The 16735-nt window shown below is 41.0% G+C and overlaps 1 protein-coding gene across 4 annotated transcripts in view; it reads left to right on the top strand.

The window, feature by feature from the left end:
• The window catches only part of WDR33 (WD repeat domain 33), a 130512-nt gene that overhangs the window by 76087 nt on the left and 37690 nt on the right, over positions 1–16735 (top strand). Inside the window, exon 8 of one of the 4 annotated variants that reach the window (XM_066232995.1) lies at positions 11932–12056. The exons of 2 other annotated variants lie outside the window; for them this stretch is intronic. In XM_066232995.1, coding sequence (XP_066089092.1) covers positions 11932–12041 — 110 coding nt within the window. In that variant the 3' untranslated portion in view covers positions 12042–12056. Of the gene's footprint in view, positions 1–11246; positions 11847–11931; positions 12057–16735 lie in introns of those variants that run through there. One more of the 4 variants, XM_066232997.1, reaches the window with a different exon arrangement.

A 16735-nucleotide genomic window follows, 5' to 3' on the forward strand; every position in this document is an offset into this window, starting at 1 on the left:
TTTTACATTTTTTTTTTTTTTCTGAAGCTGGAAACAGGGAGAGACAGTCAGACAGACTCCCGCATGCGCCCGACCGGGATCCACCCGGCACGCCCACCAGGGGCGACGCTCTGCCCACCAGGGGGCGATGCTCTGCCCATCCTGGGCGTCGCCTTGTTGCGACCAGAGCCACTCTAGCGCCTGGGGCAGAGGCCACAGAGCCATCCCCAGCGCCCGGGCCATCTTTGCTCCAATGGAGCCTTGGCTGCGGGAGGGGAAGAGAGAGACAGAGAGGGAAAGCGCGGCGTAGGGGTGGAGAAGCAAATGGGCGCTTCTCCTGTGTGCCCTGGCCGGGAATCGAACCTGGGTCCTCCGCACGCTAGGCCGACGCTCTACCGCTGAGCCAACCGGCCAGGGCTGTGCTGATTTCTTTTCCTGACTTAAATCCTCCTCTAGTGTTTCTTCCCAGACTAATTGTGCATTGTTTAGACACAGTTTTCTGGCGTTAGCTGAGGACAGCTGACAGCCCTCACAGCCTTCTGTGTGTTTTGGGCTTTAGTTTTCTCTGTTCTGATTTATTCATCAATATTAGTCCATCTATTTTTGGAGAATGCCCACATTTGGGTTGAAGATTTTTGAATTTTTCATAAAATTTATAATTAGTATCAGTTTTGGGAAATAAGTGCATTTACTGTAATTCTTTGACAGTAATTAAGGAAGGGGGCTTACACACATTTCACTTAGTACTAAAATCATGACATTTCAGGACATACAATTTCTTTTTCACATTAGTGACTTTGAAACAATTTCCCTTCTCGTTAATTTTTCTACCTCTATCATTTCTCCATTTCATAAGAAATAGGTATTTAAGTTTTTAATCATGTATTTGAAACTTAAGGTGATCCATGCCAATGGAGAATTTAGAGGTGAGTAATCAATGAACATTACTGAGTGATACTTGAGTTAAACCTAGTATTTTACTGTATGTATTTTCCCCTAGAAATTAGTTAATATTTTAAAAACAGATAAAATGTAGAGAAAATCATCAAACATTTATTTTATAAATATAAAAGGATGATTTTCTCTACATTTTTTTCAGGGTCATTTGAAAACTAAAAGTCTTTTTTGTATTTTTTATTTATTATTATTGTTTTTTTGTATTTTTCTGAAGGTGGAAACAGGGAGGCAGTCAGACAGACTCCTGCATGCGCCTGACCGGGATCCACCCGGCATGCCCATCTGGGTTGTTGCTCTGTTGCGACCAGAGCCATTCTAGCGCCTGAGGCAGAGGCCATAGAGCCGTCCCCAGCGCCTTGGCAAACTTTGCTCCAATGAAGCCTTGGCTGTGGGAGGGGAAGAGAGAGACAGAGAGGAAGGAGAGGGGGAGGGGTGGAGAAGCAGATGGGCGCTTCTCTTGTGTACCCTCGCTGGGAATCGAACCTGGGACTCCTGCACGCCAGGCTGACGCTCTACCACTGAGCCAACCATCCAGGGCCAAAAACTAAAAGTCTTAAGACTCACTTTGGGAAAGTACTCTCAAATTGAGCTATTTTCTGCTTTCCTATACTCTGTTCATTATAACTTTGTAACAGCTCTTGCTAGCCCCATGATGAGCTTTTTCAGAGCAGGGGTTGGATGAAACTAAACTTTTTAAAAAAAATTTGTTGATTTTAGGGAGAGAAGGAAACATTGATTTGTTCCACTTTATTCATGCATTCATTGGTTACCTCCTATATGTGTCCTGACAAAGGATAGAACTCACAACCTTGTGTATTGGGATAAAGCTCTAACCACCTGAGCTATGCAGCCATAAGAGTATTTTTTTCTAAGTGAGATTACGGGAGATAGACAGACTCCTGCATGCGCCGGGACCAGGACTTACTGGGCAGCACCCATCTGGGGCAGATGCTCGAATCAACTGAGCTATCCTCAGTGCCCGGGGCCACACTCAAACCAGTCAAGCCACTGGCTGCAAGAGGGGAAAAGAGAAAGGAGAGTGGGAGCGTAAGAGGAGCAGATGGCACTTTTAGGTGTGTCCTGACCCCCTGACCGGGATTGAACCCTCTATATGCTGGGCTGACGCTCTATCCACTTAGCCAAGTGGCCAGGGCCATAAGAACTTTTATTGACTGTTCAAAATGTCTTCTAGGCATGATACTAAGTGTTTCATTTAATTCCTAAAACAACGCAATAATTGAGTAGTCTTTATTTTACACATGAAAATATTAAGGCTTAACAGGGGTTAACCACATTACATAAGGCCGTAACTGAAGTGACATCTTAGATTTAAACAGACTAGGTTTACTCCAGATTTACTATGAACCATTGTGTAGCATATGAGCACTAAACATAGTACATATGTGAATTAAATTACATTTAACATATCCTTAATTTCAAGTAAAACTGTTTTGGTGTTTTGACACTGTGCCTGTGCTTCTTTTAGAGAAAGCCGATTTCATCTCTTGGTTACGTTATTTCCCCATGTGTAAGACTCACTCTTTTTTGAAAATTTTGGGGTTTAAAAACTGGGTGCTCTTTTTTTTTTTGAGAGAGTCATAGAGAGGGACAGATGGTCACAGACAGAAATGGAGAGAGATGAGAAGCATCAATTATCAGTTTTTCATTGCAACACATTAGTTGTTCACTGATTGCTTTCTCATATGTGCCTTGACTGTGGGCCTTCTGCAGACCGAGGAGCCCCTTGCTCAAACCAGTGACCTTGGGTCCAAGCTGATGAGCTTTGCTCAAACCAGATGAGCCTGCTCTCAAACTGGCGACCTCGGGGTCTCAAACCTGGGTCCTCCTTATCCGAGTTCGACGCTCTATCCACTGCGCCACCACCTGGTCAGGCAAACTGGGTGCTCTTATACAGTGCTTGTAGCATTTCAAATGCCATAGATGGATCTGAGGACAAGGCAATATATGAAGACAGTGATTTGTCATCATACACAGATGAAGACAAGCTAATGGATTGGAGTTTTGACAGTGATGAGGAGTTGTATGAATTTTATGATGAATAAAACTTGAATTTAGTAACTTTATGTAATACATATTTTCCCCAAGTTTTGGGCCCCAAAATTAAGGCGTGTCTCATACATAGGGAAATATGGTATTTCTTCCTGTTGGAGAGAAGTGTAGCAGATTGCATAGGGAAGTGAGAATTTCCACGATCCACTCTTGGTACTGCTTAGCAAAGAAGGCAGAATGAAATATCGATTTGTGGCCCTGGCCGGTTGGCCCAGCGGTAGAGCGTCGGCCTGGCGTGCGGGGGACCCGGGTTCAATTCCTGGCCAGGGCACATAGGAGAAGCGCCCATTTGCTTCTTCACCCTCCACCCCCTCCTTCCTCTCTGTCTCCTTCTTCCCCTCCCGCAGCCAAGGCTCCATTGAAGCAAAGATGGCCTGGGCGCTGGGGATGGCTCCTTGGCTTCTGCCCCAGGCGCTAGAGTGGCTCTGGTCGCGGCAGAGCGACACCCCCTGGTGGGCAGAGCGTTGCCCCTGGTGGGCGTGCCGGGTGGATCCCCGTCGGGTGCATGCGGGAGTCTGTCTGACTGTCTCTCCCCATTTCCAGCTTCAGAAAAATACACCACACATACAAAAAAAATCGATTTGTTTTCCCTAAGAACACAAGTGTGTTTTGTATTTTTATTTATATTTTTTAAGTGAGAAGTGGAGAGGCAGATAGACAGACTGCTGCATGCACCCAACTGAGATCCACCTGGCAAGCCCACTAGGGGACCATGTTCTGCCCATCTTGGGCCGTTGCTCCCATGCAACCAGAGCTATTTTAGCACCTTAGGTGAGGCCATGTTGCCATCCTTAGCACCAGGGCCAACTTGCTCCAGTGGAGCCATGGCTGCAGGAGAGGAAGAGAGGTAAAGAGAGGGGTAGGAGGAAGGATGGAGAAGCAGATGGTCACTTCTCCTTTGTGCCTGACCGGAAATCAAGCCCGGGATATCCACATGTCCAGCCGACACTCTACCACTGAGCCAACTGGCCAGGGCCACAGTGTGGTTCTTAATACTATGTGTATACATTTTTTTCTCTCTTTGGACTTGGCTTCATTCATTCATTCATTCAATTACAAGAAGATGGCATATTTTAAACACCTCCACAGGAAAACACTAGTATTTTTATAATATGTTTAATTTGAACTGGTTTGGATTTTCACATTTCCTAATAACCATTATACTTGGTTTTCACATTTCTAGAATGGTAGTTTTCTTTACCTGAGATCTATGTGCAAAATTAAGAAAAATATACTGTATTTCTTTATTTCATGCTTACATTTATAGTGAGGCTTTTAGGTAGAGAATAGTAGCTTCAATATTTCTCCCTCTTTAGCACTGTCAAAAATTGGTTTCACTGTCTTGTAGCCAGAGTCTCGATGAGAGGTTCTATGATGGTTTGAAATGTTCCTCTATTGGGATTGATCTTATTTTTAAAATCTTATTATTGCCCTGGCCGGTTGGCTCAGCGGTAGAGCGTTGGCCTAGCGTGCGGAGGACCTGGGTTCAATTCCCAGCCAGGGCACACAGGAGAAGCGCCCATTTGCTTCTCCACCCCTCCGCCGCGCTTTTCCTCTCTGTCTCTCTCTTCCCCTCCAGCAGCCTAGGCTCCATTGGAGCAAAGATGACCGGGAGCTGGGGATGGCTCTGTGGCCTCTGCCCCAGGCGCTAGAGTGGCTCTGGTTGCAGCATGGTGACGCCCAGGATGGGCAGAGCATCGCCCCCTGGTGGGCAGAGCATCGCCCCTGGTGGGTGTGCCGGATGGATCCCGATCGGGCGCATGCGGGAGTCTGTCTGACTGTCTCTCCCTGTTTCCAGCTTCAGAAAAATGAAAAAAAATAAAAATAAAAAAATAAAATCTTATTATTTATAAAATGATATGTTTTATTTTTATGGGATTATGGGAGGAAGATCAGAGGTTAAATGCCATTTCATCACTTGAGAGGAAAGGTGTTGCTTATCAACATGACTTGATATTGACCTTGTTCACCAACCAGATTGAGTGTTTACTAGAGTTCTCCAATGTAAGGCTAGTCCCCCCCACCCCTTTTTTCATACTGTAGTCCACTGATTTGGATTATAGTCCACTGGTGGAAGGAAGTAATAATGAGGCAAACTGGGTGCTCTTATACAGTGATTTTTCATCATACACAGATGAAGACAAGCTAATGGATTGGAGTTTTGACAGTGATGAGGAGTTGTATGAATTTTATGATGAATAAAACTTGAATTTAATAACTTTATGTAATATATATTTGGTGCAGTGGTTAGAGCGTCGAACTCAGATGAGGAGGACCCAGATTTGAGACCCCGAGGTCGCCAGTTTGAGGGCTGTGCATTATTACTTCCTTCCACAAACTATAGTATGAAAAAGGGGTGGGGGGGACTAGCCCCACCCCTCACTAATGGGTGGGGATTTACGTTCTACATCTTTGAGGTTTGAGTAACTTTATATGTCATTTGGAATATTCATGCATTATATATTCAGTTATTTATATCACTGTGGACTCAGGGATATTTATTTTATTGAGATATATTTTTACTATGATAGAAACTAGGTTACATAACCAGCTCCCAGTTCAAGTTTTCTTAGTTATTCTTTGAGACAGAAATGGACATAATTGTTAAGATCTAATTGGAGTGTAATATCATGTCAAGTTACTCATTTATAGAAAACATTCTTAGTAATAGGTAGAAATTACACAGTCTGCTGGAGATCATGTGATAGACTCCAACCCCTAAGCAGTATTAGGGGTTCCCATAAACTTCTTGTTCTGATACAGGTAAATATCCATGACTTTACCATCATTACCATCCTTTCTTCTGGGAGGTGAGCAATAGTAGATGGACAGGATGATAGGGAGCCAACATTTACCAAGAAGATGCAACTATACCCACAAAGATCCTGGCAAAGCTCAGAGATTCAAAGCACATTTCGTGCTGTGCATTCATGGCTGTGATCATCATGTGCTCTTTGGCTAGGGTTATTTGATGCTTTTATGGACCTTAACTTTTCACCTTTAAAAATTGGCCTTAATCTAGCCTGACCAGGCAGTGGTACAGTGAATAGAGTGTTGGACTGGGATGTGGAGGACTCAGGTTTGAAACCCTGAGATTGCCAGCTTCAATGTGAGGTCACTGGCTTCACTGTGAGCAAGGAAGGGGTCACTCACTCTACTGTAGCCCCCCATCAAGGCACATATGAGAAGGCAGTCAATGAACAACTAAAGTGCTACAATGAAAAATTGATGCTTCTCATCTCTCCCTTCCTGTCTGTCTGTCCCTATCTGTCCCTCTCTCTGTCTCTGTCAAAAATAAAAAAAATTAAAAAACTAAACAAAACTGTCCTTATTCTGGCCAATTCATGGTTAACCACTTTACTTTTTACATAGTTTTTAGAAGGAAAGTCTACCTTAGAAGTGTCCTAAAGGATAGTTGAAAATATCTCTGGTTTTCCTTTTTGGTTCTACTTTTTCTTCATTAGGGGTTTCGGCCATGCCTTCTCTTCATTGTTGCCCAAGATACCTGCTGGCGGTCATAGCTTTCATTATTCATGTGGCATAGGTACTGTTCTTCCAGTAGTCTTGATGTTGTCAGACATTCGTCATTCTTTTAAAGTTTTTCTGGTTTTTACATATTTCTAGTTTTTCAAGTGACAACTATAATGCTTTTTTTCTTAACTCTTTAGAATGATATTATATTATATTGGCTTATGAATGTGTGCAGAAATATTTACTAGAGAAACTTTGATCATCTGATCACAAATATCCAGCCCAGTGCACCTTCTCTTTTTTTTTTTAACAGTGACAGAGAGTCAGAGAGAGGGATAGACAGGGACAGACAGACAGGAACGGAGAGAGATGAGAAGCATCAATCATTAGTTTTTTATTGCGCATTGCGACACCTTAGTTGTTCATTGATTGCTTTCTCATATGTGCCTTGACCATGGGCCTTCAGCAGACCGAGTAACCCCTTGCTCGAGCCAGTGACCTTGGGTCCAAGCTGGTGAGCTTTGCTCAAACCAGATGAGCCCGCGCTCAAGTTGCCGACCTTGGAGTCTCCAATCTGGGTCCTTCTGCATCCCAGTTCAACACTTTATCCACTGCACCACCGCCTGGTCAGGCTTTTTTTTTTTTTTCATTGCGAAACCTTAGTTGTTCATTGATTGCTTTCTCGTATGTACCTCTACCACGGGCCTTCAGCAGACCAAGTAACCCCTTGCTCGAGCCAGCGACCTTGGCCTCAAGCTGATGAGCCCAGCTCAAACCAGATGAGCCCGCGCTTAAGCTGGTGACCTTGGGGTCTCGAACCTGGGTCCTTCCGCATCCTAGTCTGACGCTCTATCCATTGCACCACCTCCTGGTCAGGCGGACCTTCTCTTATAAAGGACTTTGCTTCTGGTTTCTGTATTGTGTATGGAACTACCAAGTATCATCCATTCCACACAAAAGACTGGAGTACAACAGCAATGAGGTTCAAAGAATATTTTGTTGTTACATTCCTTCTCTTTAAGGTTCTTTGATAAGTATTCTCCAAAATATTCTTGTAATTTTTTTTGAATACATTAAAAAAAAAAGTCAACAAAGGGGAATTTGCTGGTTGGCACAAAACATGCTATGAAAGTTGCTTCTTTTTGGTTGGGATTGAACTGAAGAGTGTGAAGGGTTGACTCATGTTCTGGACACTCATGCAGTGTTTTGGGGGGGAAAATGTAGGTTTTCCCATTGTATCAGGCATTTCCTTATTTTTCATAAGCTTCAAACTTTTTCTAAATACAATCTTTAAACTTGATTTAAATGGAAATAGTGCTTTTTTTCTGTGTAACCTTTTTCCCACATTATGTAATTTTAACAGTCTGACAAGTAGTTCAGCAAAATGTATGCCTATATATGTTTTTATTGGACTCAGATTATTTATATATTTATTTATTTTATTTATATATTTATTTATTTTAAATGAGGAGGGGAGATAGACAGACTCCTGTATGCACCCAGACTGGGATCCACTCAGCAACCCCCGTCTGGGGCTGATGGATGGGTCCAATCAACTGAATTATTTTTAGTGCCTAAGGCTGATGCTGGGACCAACTGAGCTATCTTTAGTGCCCAGGGCTATGCTTGAACCAATGAAACTACTGGCTGTGAGAGGGAAAGAGGGAGGGGAAGAGAAGCAAATGGTTGCTTCTCATGTGTGTTCTGACAGAGAATTAAACCCAGATATCCTCACGCTGGGCTGACGCTCTATCCACTGAGCCAAGTGGCTAGAGCCAGATTATATATTTAGTCATGTATTTATAAAAAATTTTTCAGAGATCATATTTTTTATACAGGTATTTTAATTTAGTTGTTTTGTATATTAATTTTTTTCATTTTAATGCTAGAAGTCATTACATGGCATCAATCTTACGACATGAATACTTAAGTTCAATTTTTAACCTTCTTGACAATATCTTTTTTTTTTTTTTTTGTATTTTTTTGAAGTTGGAAACGGGGAGGCAGTCAGACAGACTCCCACATGCGCCCGACCGGGATCCACCTGGCACACCCACCAGGGGGCGATGCTCTGCCCATCTGGGGCATCGCTCTGTTGCAACCAGAGCCATTCTAGCGCCTGAGGCAGAGGCCACAGAGCCATCCTCAGCGCCTGGGCCAACATTGCTCCAATGGAGCCCCGGCTGCGGGAGAGGAAGAGAGAGACAGAGAGGAAAGAGAGGGGGAAGGGTGGAGAAGCAGATGGGCACCTCTCCTGTATGCCCTAGCCGGGAATCATACCTGGGACTCCTGCATGCCAGGCTGACACTCTACCACTGAGCCAACTGGCCAGGTCTTTGACAATATCTTTAAAAAATTTTTTTTTTAAATTTATTAATTTTTAGAGAGAGGAAAGAGAGGGAGAGAGAGAGAAGCAGGAAGCATCAACTCATAGTAGTTACTTCTCATAAATGCCTTGACTGGGCAAGCCCAGAGTTTCGAACTGGCGACCTCAGCATTCCAGGCCGATGCTTTATCCACTGCACCACCACAGGCCAGGCGACAATATCTTTTAGGTTAGCCTTTGTTGGTCTTTCATGTAAATACATGATAAACATACATTGAAGCCATTTTACTTGCAAATACATATTAAATGTATGACTTAAGTAAGAGATTGGCAAACTTATGATGTATCTATCATTATTCTAAATGAGTTTTTATGTTTGTACATGAGGTGCTCTTCTGACAACATATATATCACAATTTTTTTATAACCCAGTAAACACTTTTGTGCTGCTACTGGCTATCAATCCTTACATTGTGCAATACGTATGATTTTTAAAAAAGATTTTATTTATTGATTTTAGGAGAGAGAGAAAGGCATATGGGAGGATCAGGCAGCATCAGCTCGTTACTTCTATGTGCCTTAACCAGACAAGCCCAGGGTTTTGAACCTGCGACCTCAGCATTCCATGTGGACACTTTACCCATTGTGCCACTACAAGTCTGGTATACTTATTATTTATTTATTTTCTTATTTTAATCAATCAATTATTTTTTTCTGAGAGAGACAGGACAGACAGGGACAGACAGACAGGAAGGGGAGAGATGAGAAGCATCAATTCTTCATTGCAGCACCCTACTTGTTCATTGTTTGCTTTCTCATATGTGCCTTGACTAGGGGACTACAGCAGAGTGAGTGACCCCTTGCTCAAACCATCAACCTTGGGCTTCAGCTCGGCATCCTTTGGGCTCAAGCCAGCGACCATGGGGTCATGTCTATGATCCCATGCTCAAGCTGGTGAGTCCACACTCAAGCTGGATGAGCCCTTGCTCAAGCCAGTGACCTTGGGGCCTCAAACCTGGGTTCTCTGCGTCCCAGTCCAGAGTGAACAATGCTGTGTTCACTACGCCACTGCCTGATCAGGCATGGATACTTAGGATTTTTTAAAAAGTACACATTATAGGTATGGTTTAAAGTCCTTTTATAGTTCCCTCCCCGTTGACTTCCTTCTTCAGAGGTTTCCACTCCCCTGAATTAGGTTCATTATTGCCAGACAAGATAATAAACTAGCATTTCAAAATTTCACAAATTGTTCTCCTAAGGGACTTGGAATCTCTTTGAAAAAAGAAGCTTGTAGTCAAATTTGTGCCTACAGTTTTGTAATATATACTGAAAACACTGAAGGGGCTCTCAGTCATGGAAAGAAGCTTTTCAATTTTTAAAATTCAGCATTGCCCAATTCTTGACCACAGAAACCCTTCTCCCATGATCTGTGCAGTGTTGTTTGGAGCTTGTTTTGTGAAAATACTTCCTAGAAGTGTATACTTTCCAGAATTGACTTTCCATTTAATTTTTATTTATTTTTATTTATTTTCATTTTTCCGAAGCTGGAAACGGGGAGGCAGTCAGACAGACTCCTGCATGCGCCCGACCAGGATCCACCTGGCATGCCCACCAGGGGGTGATGCTCTGCCCCTCTAGGGCATTGCTCTGCCGCAATCAGAGCCATTCTAGCGCCTGAGGCAGAGGCCACAGAGCCATCCTCAGTGCCCAGGCCATCTTTGCTTCAATGGAGCCTCGGCTGTGGGAGGGGAAGAGAGAGACAGAGAGGAAGGAGAGAGGGAGGGGTGGAGAAGCAGAAGGGCCTTCTCCTGTGTGCCCTGGCTGGGATCAAACCCGGGACTCCTGCACGCCAGGCCGACGCTGAGCCAGGGCCTCTATTTAATTTTATAAATTTTATTTTATTACTAATGTGACTTTGTAGATTCAGATAACACAGTTACAAATAGTAATCACTTCCAGTTGATATTGACTGTTGGATCAAGTTTAAAATGATTTTACAGACAAAGAAGGTAAAGTGCTAATAAATTCCATATTAATTGACCAGCATTAACAAGTTAATGATGCTCTTTAATTTTTTAAATCTTTGAGTTCAGTGATTTACTGAAGTGTCTGCTGTGGACCATGGGTATATATACCCTTTGCCTTAAAGTTACCTGTTTGTTACATTTTATGTTCTGTGACTGGAACTAGCTGAGTGTATTGTTAATGTTTGACACATTTTTGTGAATAACAGTTCTTCAACTGTTAATAATGTACAAAATGGTACTTGAATTCTTTGTTCACTTTTTTTCTTCCTGTATTAGAAAGTCTTGGTCCTTCTTGTAATTTATGTACAAAAGAAACTTAAGATTTGTTAATATAATGATCTGATCCAGGAATAATAAAATGGGAAAATGGACACTATTTTTGACCTTTAAATAAAGCTCTCTGTATTGGTTTTCAGATTGTTCACCCAGCCTTGGGATCAAATGTATTGTCTTAAGGCAGGACTGTGTACCTTAATGGGATGACAGGTCCCTCAGGATCTGCAGAGGCTGGTTATGGAGAATTCACAGAAGGCGAGAGCCTCCTCCTCTAAGGGAATAGTTCTCCTTTCGTCTATTGCACTTCACTTTACAGTCCAGAGAAGAAGTAACAAGGAAGGCTCTACTTTTCTACAAAAAGGAAGTCTAGAACTGCTCCTGAAGTAAAGACTAATCCATGAGTCCTGTTATTCTTAGATTTTTTTCTTAAAAATAGATTTTTCTGTATTTGCTTTGTAGAGAAGTATCTCTCTAAAACCTGCATTAGTTGTTTTGTTAGCTTAATTTCAATCTTTATTCAGAAAACTTTTTTATTCTAAATGTTAATTTTGTTGAAAGTTAATGTAACAGCTTTTTGTGATTCTACAAATACTTCTCCAGTGTTCAATCTTCATTTTGTTTAATTTTAGAGATTGAGCACACATAATAGAAGCCCAATAAATATTGTGCACATTTGTAAATTAATGAGTAAAAGAATGATCAAGTGAAATCTGTAAAATTGTTATCTCCCATTTGGAATAAATTATAATGTATAATTAATAGATGCTTTTTGCAAATAACCATTATGAAGTAGTAAGTCAAACAATTCTGATGTGTCTGACACAGGTAAATCCACAAAGCAATGCCAGTTCTGTCACTGGAACTTCACTAGGATCTTGAAGGAATGTTTACCTTATCTAAGAAATGATGCAGAATTCATTGCCCTCAAGGTATAAAAGGAATCTTCTATGGATAGATTAGTTTGGAATTTCTTTTTATGGAGTTAGGTCATGGTTGCCAGATTCCTTTATTTTTAACAAGGCCATGTTTTCAGAATCCACAAGATTACTTCTTGGATGGTCAAAAGTACTTCTTAGTTATGTATGTAATTTTAGATTTTATTCCTAATTTTTTCTTATATAGTTCTGAGAGATGGAAAGGTATACAGAAGTTTGTCTTCTACACCTTCTCAATTCCATTTTAGAAAGTGAAAATTGACCGATGAGTGAAACAGAAGAAACTATTCTGCCCCTTTATTTCGATGTTATCTATTTAGGGAGGTAAATGGGAGATTAAATTGGTAAGAAGAAAACTCTGGCCATGATTTAGCCTTTTTAGGCCTGTTTTCTCTTCTGTAAAAATTATAGGAATCTCACCTGTGGTGGTGCAGTGGATAGAGTGTTGACCTGGAACATTGAGGTCACCGGTTCAAAACCCTGAGCTTTGCCTGGTCAAGAAACTTATGGGAGTTGATGCTTCCTGCTCCTCCCCCCTTCTCTTTCTCACTCTCTTCTCTCTAAAATGAATAAAGTCTTAAAAAAATGTTTGAAAAATTATTAGACACTGCAGGTCTTCCCCCTGTATGATTTTACCAACAATATCAATTAAAGATAATATGTTTTGTTATTGCTGATTATTGTGTAACTGACATAGTGAATGAAATACAATTATGGGAATTTAAGGGGAAACTTTTTTTTTGAAATGGCTAACTATAGTTTAAATAAGTGTTGTCTGATAGCTTTTTTTATGGAAGTAGTCTATACTTGTTTTCTGATATGCTAGCCACTAGTCACATACAGCTGTTGAGCTATGAAATGTTGCTAATATGATTGAAGAACCTAATTTTAACTTTAAAACAAATTTAAATAGCCACGTGTGTCTTAATAGCTACTGCATTGGCACTGTAGGTTAAATCCTTAAGTATTCAAAGGAAATTCCTCACATTGATTTGACAGTTTTGTTCTTCAGTGCTTTGCAACTAGAATCTCTTAATTTTAGAATTTGGCAGTTGAACCTCAAGTCTCAATATTGAAATCTTTCTTCAAACATATGCTTCATTTCTAATTTCAGTCAAGTGTAGATTAAGTACTTTGCTCTTTCCCAAGGATCCCACAGTCTACTTGGTAACCGTGTTCTTCTCTTGCTGGCTTCTTTATGTTTTTATTTTTATTATTTAGATTTTATTTAGAGAGGAGAGAGGGAGAGAGTTAGAGAGAGAGAGAAGGGGGAGGAGCAGGAAGCATCAACTTCTCATATGTGCCTTGACTGGACAAGGCCAGGGTTTGGAACCCGTGAGCTCAGTGTTCCAGGTCAACGCTTTTTTTTTCCTCTTTTTTAATTCAGTGAGAGGAGGGGAGGCAGAGACAGACTGCTGCATGTGCCCCAACCAGGATCCACCCAGCAAGCCCACTAGGGGACGATGCTTTGTTGCTCAGCATCTGAACTCTTTTTAGCACCTGAGGCGAGGACATGGAGCCATCCTCAGTGCCTGGAGCCAACTCACTCTAGTCGAGTCAAGGCTGTAGGAGGGGAAGAGAGAGAGAGAGAGAGAGAGAGAGAGAGAGAGAGAGAGAGAAATGAGAGGGGGAGGGGTGAAGAAGCAGATGGGTGCTTCTTGTGTGCCCTTACTGGGAATCGAACCCTAGACTTCCACATGCTGGGCCAATGCTCTATCACTGAACCAACCGGCCAGGGCAAGGTCAACATTTTATCCACTGCACCACCACAGGTTAGGCTCCCACTAGTTTCTTTAAAGCACTACCATCCTTCTGAGGATTGTATGTGTCTACTAATCAATCTGTAGACTACTGTCAGCCCCCCCACAGGGTTACATCCTGTTCCTATGGCAGGCTTGGTAGGATCTGGAGCAGATTTGGTGGTGTTGAGAGCTTTATCATATTTTTTACGAGCTTAATTCTGAAAAGTTTAATTAGATGCCACTTTAAAAGATACAGAAGCTTTTAGTCCTAAAGTTTTTAGTCTTAATATATTAAGCCACGGACAAGATGTTTTTAGTATTAAGATATCTAGGATGCCTGACCGGTGGGTGGCACTGTTGGCCTAGAACACTGAGGTTCCCCATTCAAGGCCCTGGGCTTGCTAGGTCAAAGCACATATAAGAAGCAACTACTGTAAGTTGATGCTTCCCAATCCTCTCCCCCTCTTCTCCCTAAAATCAATAAATAAAATCTTAAAAAAAAAACCCAACACTATCTAGGTCACTAGATCATAAAATGAGTCATCACCTGAATGACTTTTTCATTAGGTCTGTATTGCTTCAGCATTGCAAGTACTGCATTCTTGGCTTTTCTGAGTATGGCCATCACAACATCTTGATTTTAGCCTGAAATTCTGGACCTTTGAAATGACAAAAGTTAGTGTAGAGACACCTTTAGGGTTAATGTTTGAAATTGATAAGCCATGTGTTTATCACAGTAATTTTTCTGAGATAATATATAATTTAAAATTTTTACATATGGCATTCCAGATTACAGAATTCATAATCTTTTTGAAATGTATTTCCCCATGTATAAGGTGCACCCTTTTTCGAAAAATTTGGGGTCTAAAAACTGGGTGCATCTCATACAGTGGTTATAGATTTTTTTACTTGTATTTCTCACTTTTTCGCACTTGTTTTTGTGCTCATTGTTGAAGACAGTGATTCATCATCAGACAGATGAGGACAAGCTAATGGATGGGAGTTTTGATAGTGAGGAGGACTTGTATGAATTTTATGATGAATAAAACTTAAATTCAATAACCTTATGTAATACTTTTTTTTTCTTCAAATTTCGGGCCATCAAATTAAGGAATGTATTATACATGGGAGCGTTTTATACATGGGGAAATACTTTAATTCAGCCATACTGAGTTTGAGAGCTATCAGTGATAAGATGCATCCCATTGACGCTCTGAAGCACATCTTCCTGAGACCACACACACTAGTTCTGTATTGGAAGATGAAAGCATTAAAATAACAGTCATTTGCATAAGTTTTTTTAAATTGAGAGGAAGGGAGATAGTGAGACAGACTCCCACATGCGCCCTGACCGGGATCCATCTGGTAACTCCATCTGGGGCTGATGCTGGAGTACCGGGCTATTTTTAGCACCTGAGGCTGGTAAACTCTGACCAACTGAGCTATCCTCAGTGCTCAGGGCCAACGCTTGAACCAGTTGAACTACTGGCTACAAGAAGGGAAGAAGGAGAGAAGGGGGAGAGAAGCAGATGGTTACTTCTCCCTTGTGCCCTGATTGGGAATAAAACCCTGGATGTTCATATGCCAGGCTGATACTCTGCCCACTGACCACTGGCCAGGGAAATTTACATAAGGTTTTGAATAGAGGGAAACCAAAGGCAGTTTTCATCAAAATAATAAAAGCACATGTTGAAAAGTTCAATTAGAATGGCTAGTGGTGTCACAGTCGATAAACATTGACCTGGGATGCTGAGATCCCAGGTTCAAAACCCTGAGGTTGATGGTTTGAGTGTGGGATCATCAAAATGATCCTCTTGGTTGCTGGCTTGGTGCCCAAGGTATTCACTTGAACCCCCACCCCCCATCAAGGCACACATGAGAAGCAATCAATGAACAACTAAAGTGACAACTATGAGTTGATGCTTCTCATCTCCCTCCCTTCTCTCACTAAAAAATTATTTTTTTTCAATTAGAAAAAAAACTTTAAGTCATACAGAAGAATAAATTCTTATTTCCATAGCATTTCTTTTCCCTAAAAACTATTACCAGCTTAAATTTTCTTTTTTACAAATGAAACTAAAATACATCTTGCTTTTTTGTTTATTTTTAAAAGTTGGTTATTAAGGTATAATTCAACTATGGTTACATTCACCCTTTTTTTGATGTACAGCTTTATGATTTTGACAAGGGTATATACCATAATTGATACATAACATTTTATTTCCTCTAAGAGGTCTCTTCGCTTCATTTTTATAGCCACCATCATGATAATGAACATTTCTGTCATCCCCAAAAGTTTTCTTTTTCTTCCTTGTTTTAGCAGTTGTACTGAATTCAATATACAGATTCACCTAAGTTTTCCTAAATCACCCCTCAGATTCATCTTTAAGTTCTTCCCAGTCTTACAATTTAAGTCAGGTGTAATAAATGTCTTTGTACATAAATGTTGGTGTGCTTTTACAGCTACGGACATGGAGTAAATTCCTGCTAGTTGAGGACAAGAGTGCAGGCTCTGGAGCACTACATGTGCTTGGTGGGTGTGGCTATATAGCCTCTCCCAAAGTTGGACTAATTTAGTTTTCAGCCAGTTATGAGTGAGAGGGTCTGTGATTCTCTTATTAACACTGGATATCATATTTAATTTTTGCTAATTTGATAAAATATTACCTAGCAAAGTAACTTGTATTCAGCGGTGTTTTTTTAATTTTCTCTCATTTTAAAACTATTAAAAAGTTCACACATACACGAAAATACCTGACCCATGTTATTTATGGTTAAAACCACAGTAGAACACAGCAAATAGGAAAACTTTACCTTTCACATTATCCCATTGCAATTTTTATTTCCTGCTTATCTGTATCTACATTTTGTAATTATACACGTATATTTAATCATCCTTATATCATATGCATAGTTGGTGCATGCATTATTTTGTTTTACTTTTTTTTTGTG

Source organism: Saccopteryx bilineata, chromosome 5 (assembly GCF_036850765.1).
Source record: "Saccopteryx bilineata isolate mSacBil1 chromosome 5, mSacBil1_pri_phased_curated, whole genome shotgun sequence".
Lineage (NCBI taxonomy): Eukaryota > Metazoa > Chordata > Mammalia > Chiroptera > Emballonuridae > Saccopteryx > Saccopteryx bilineata.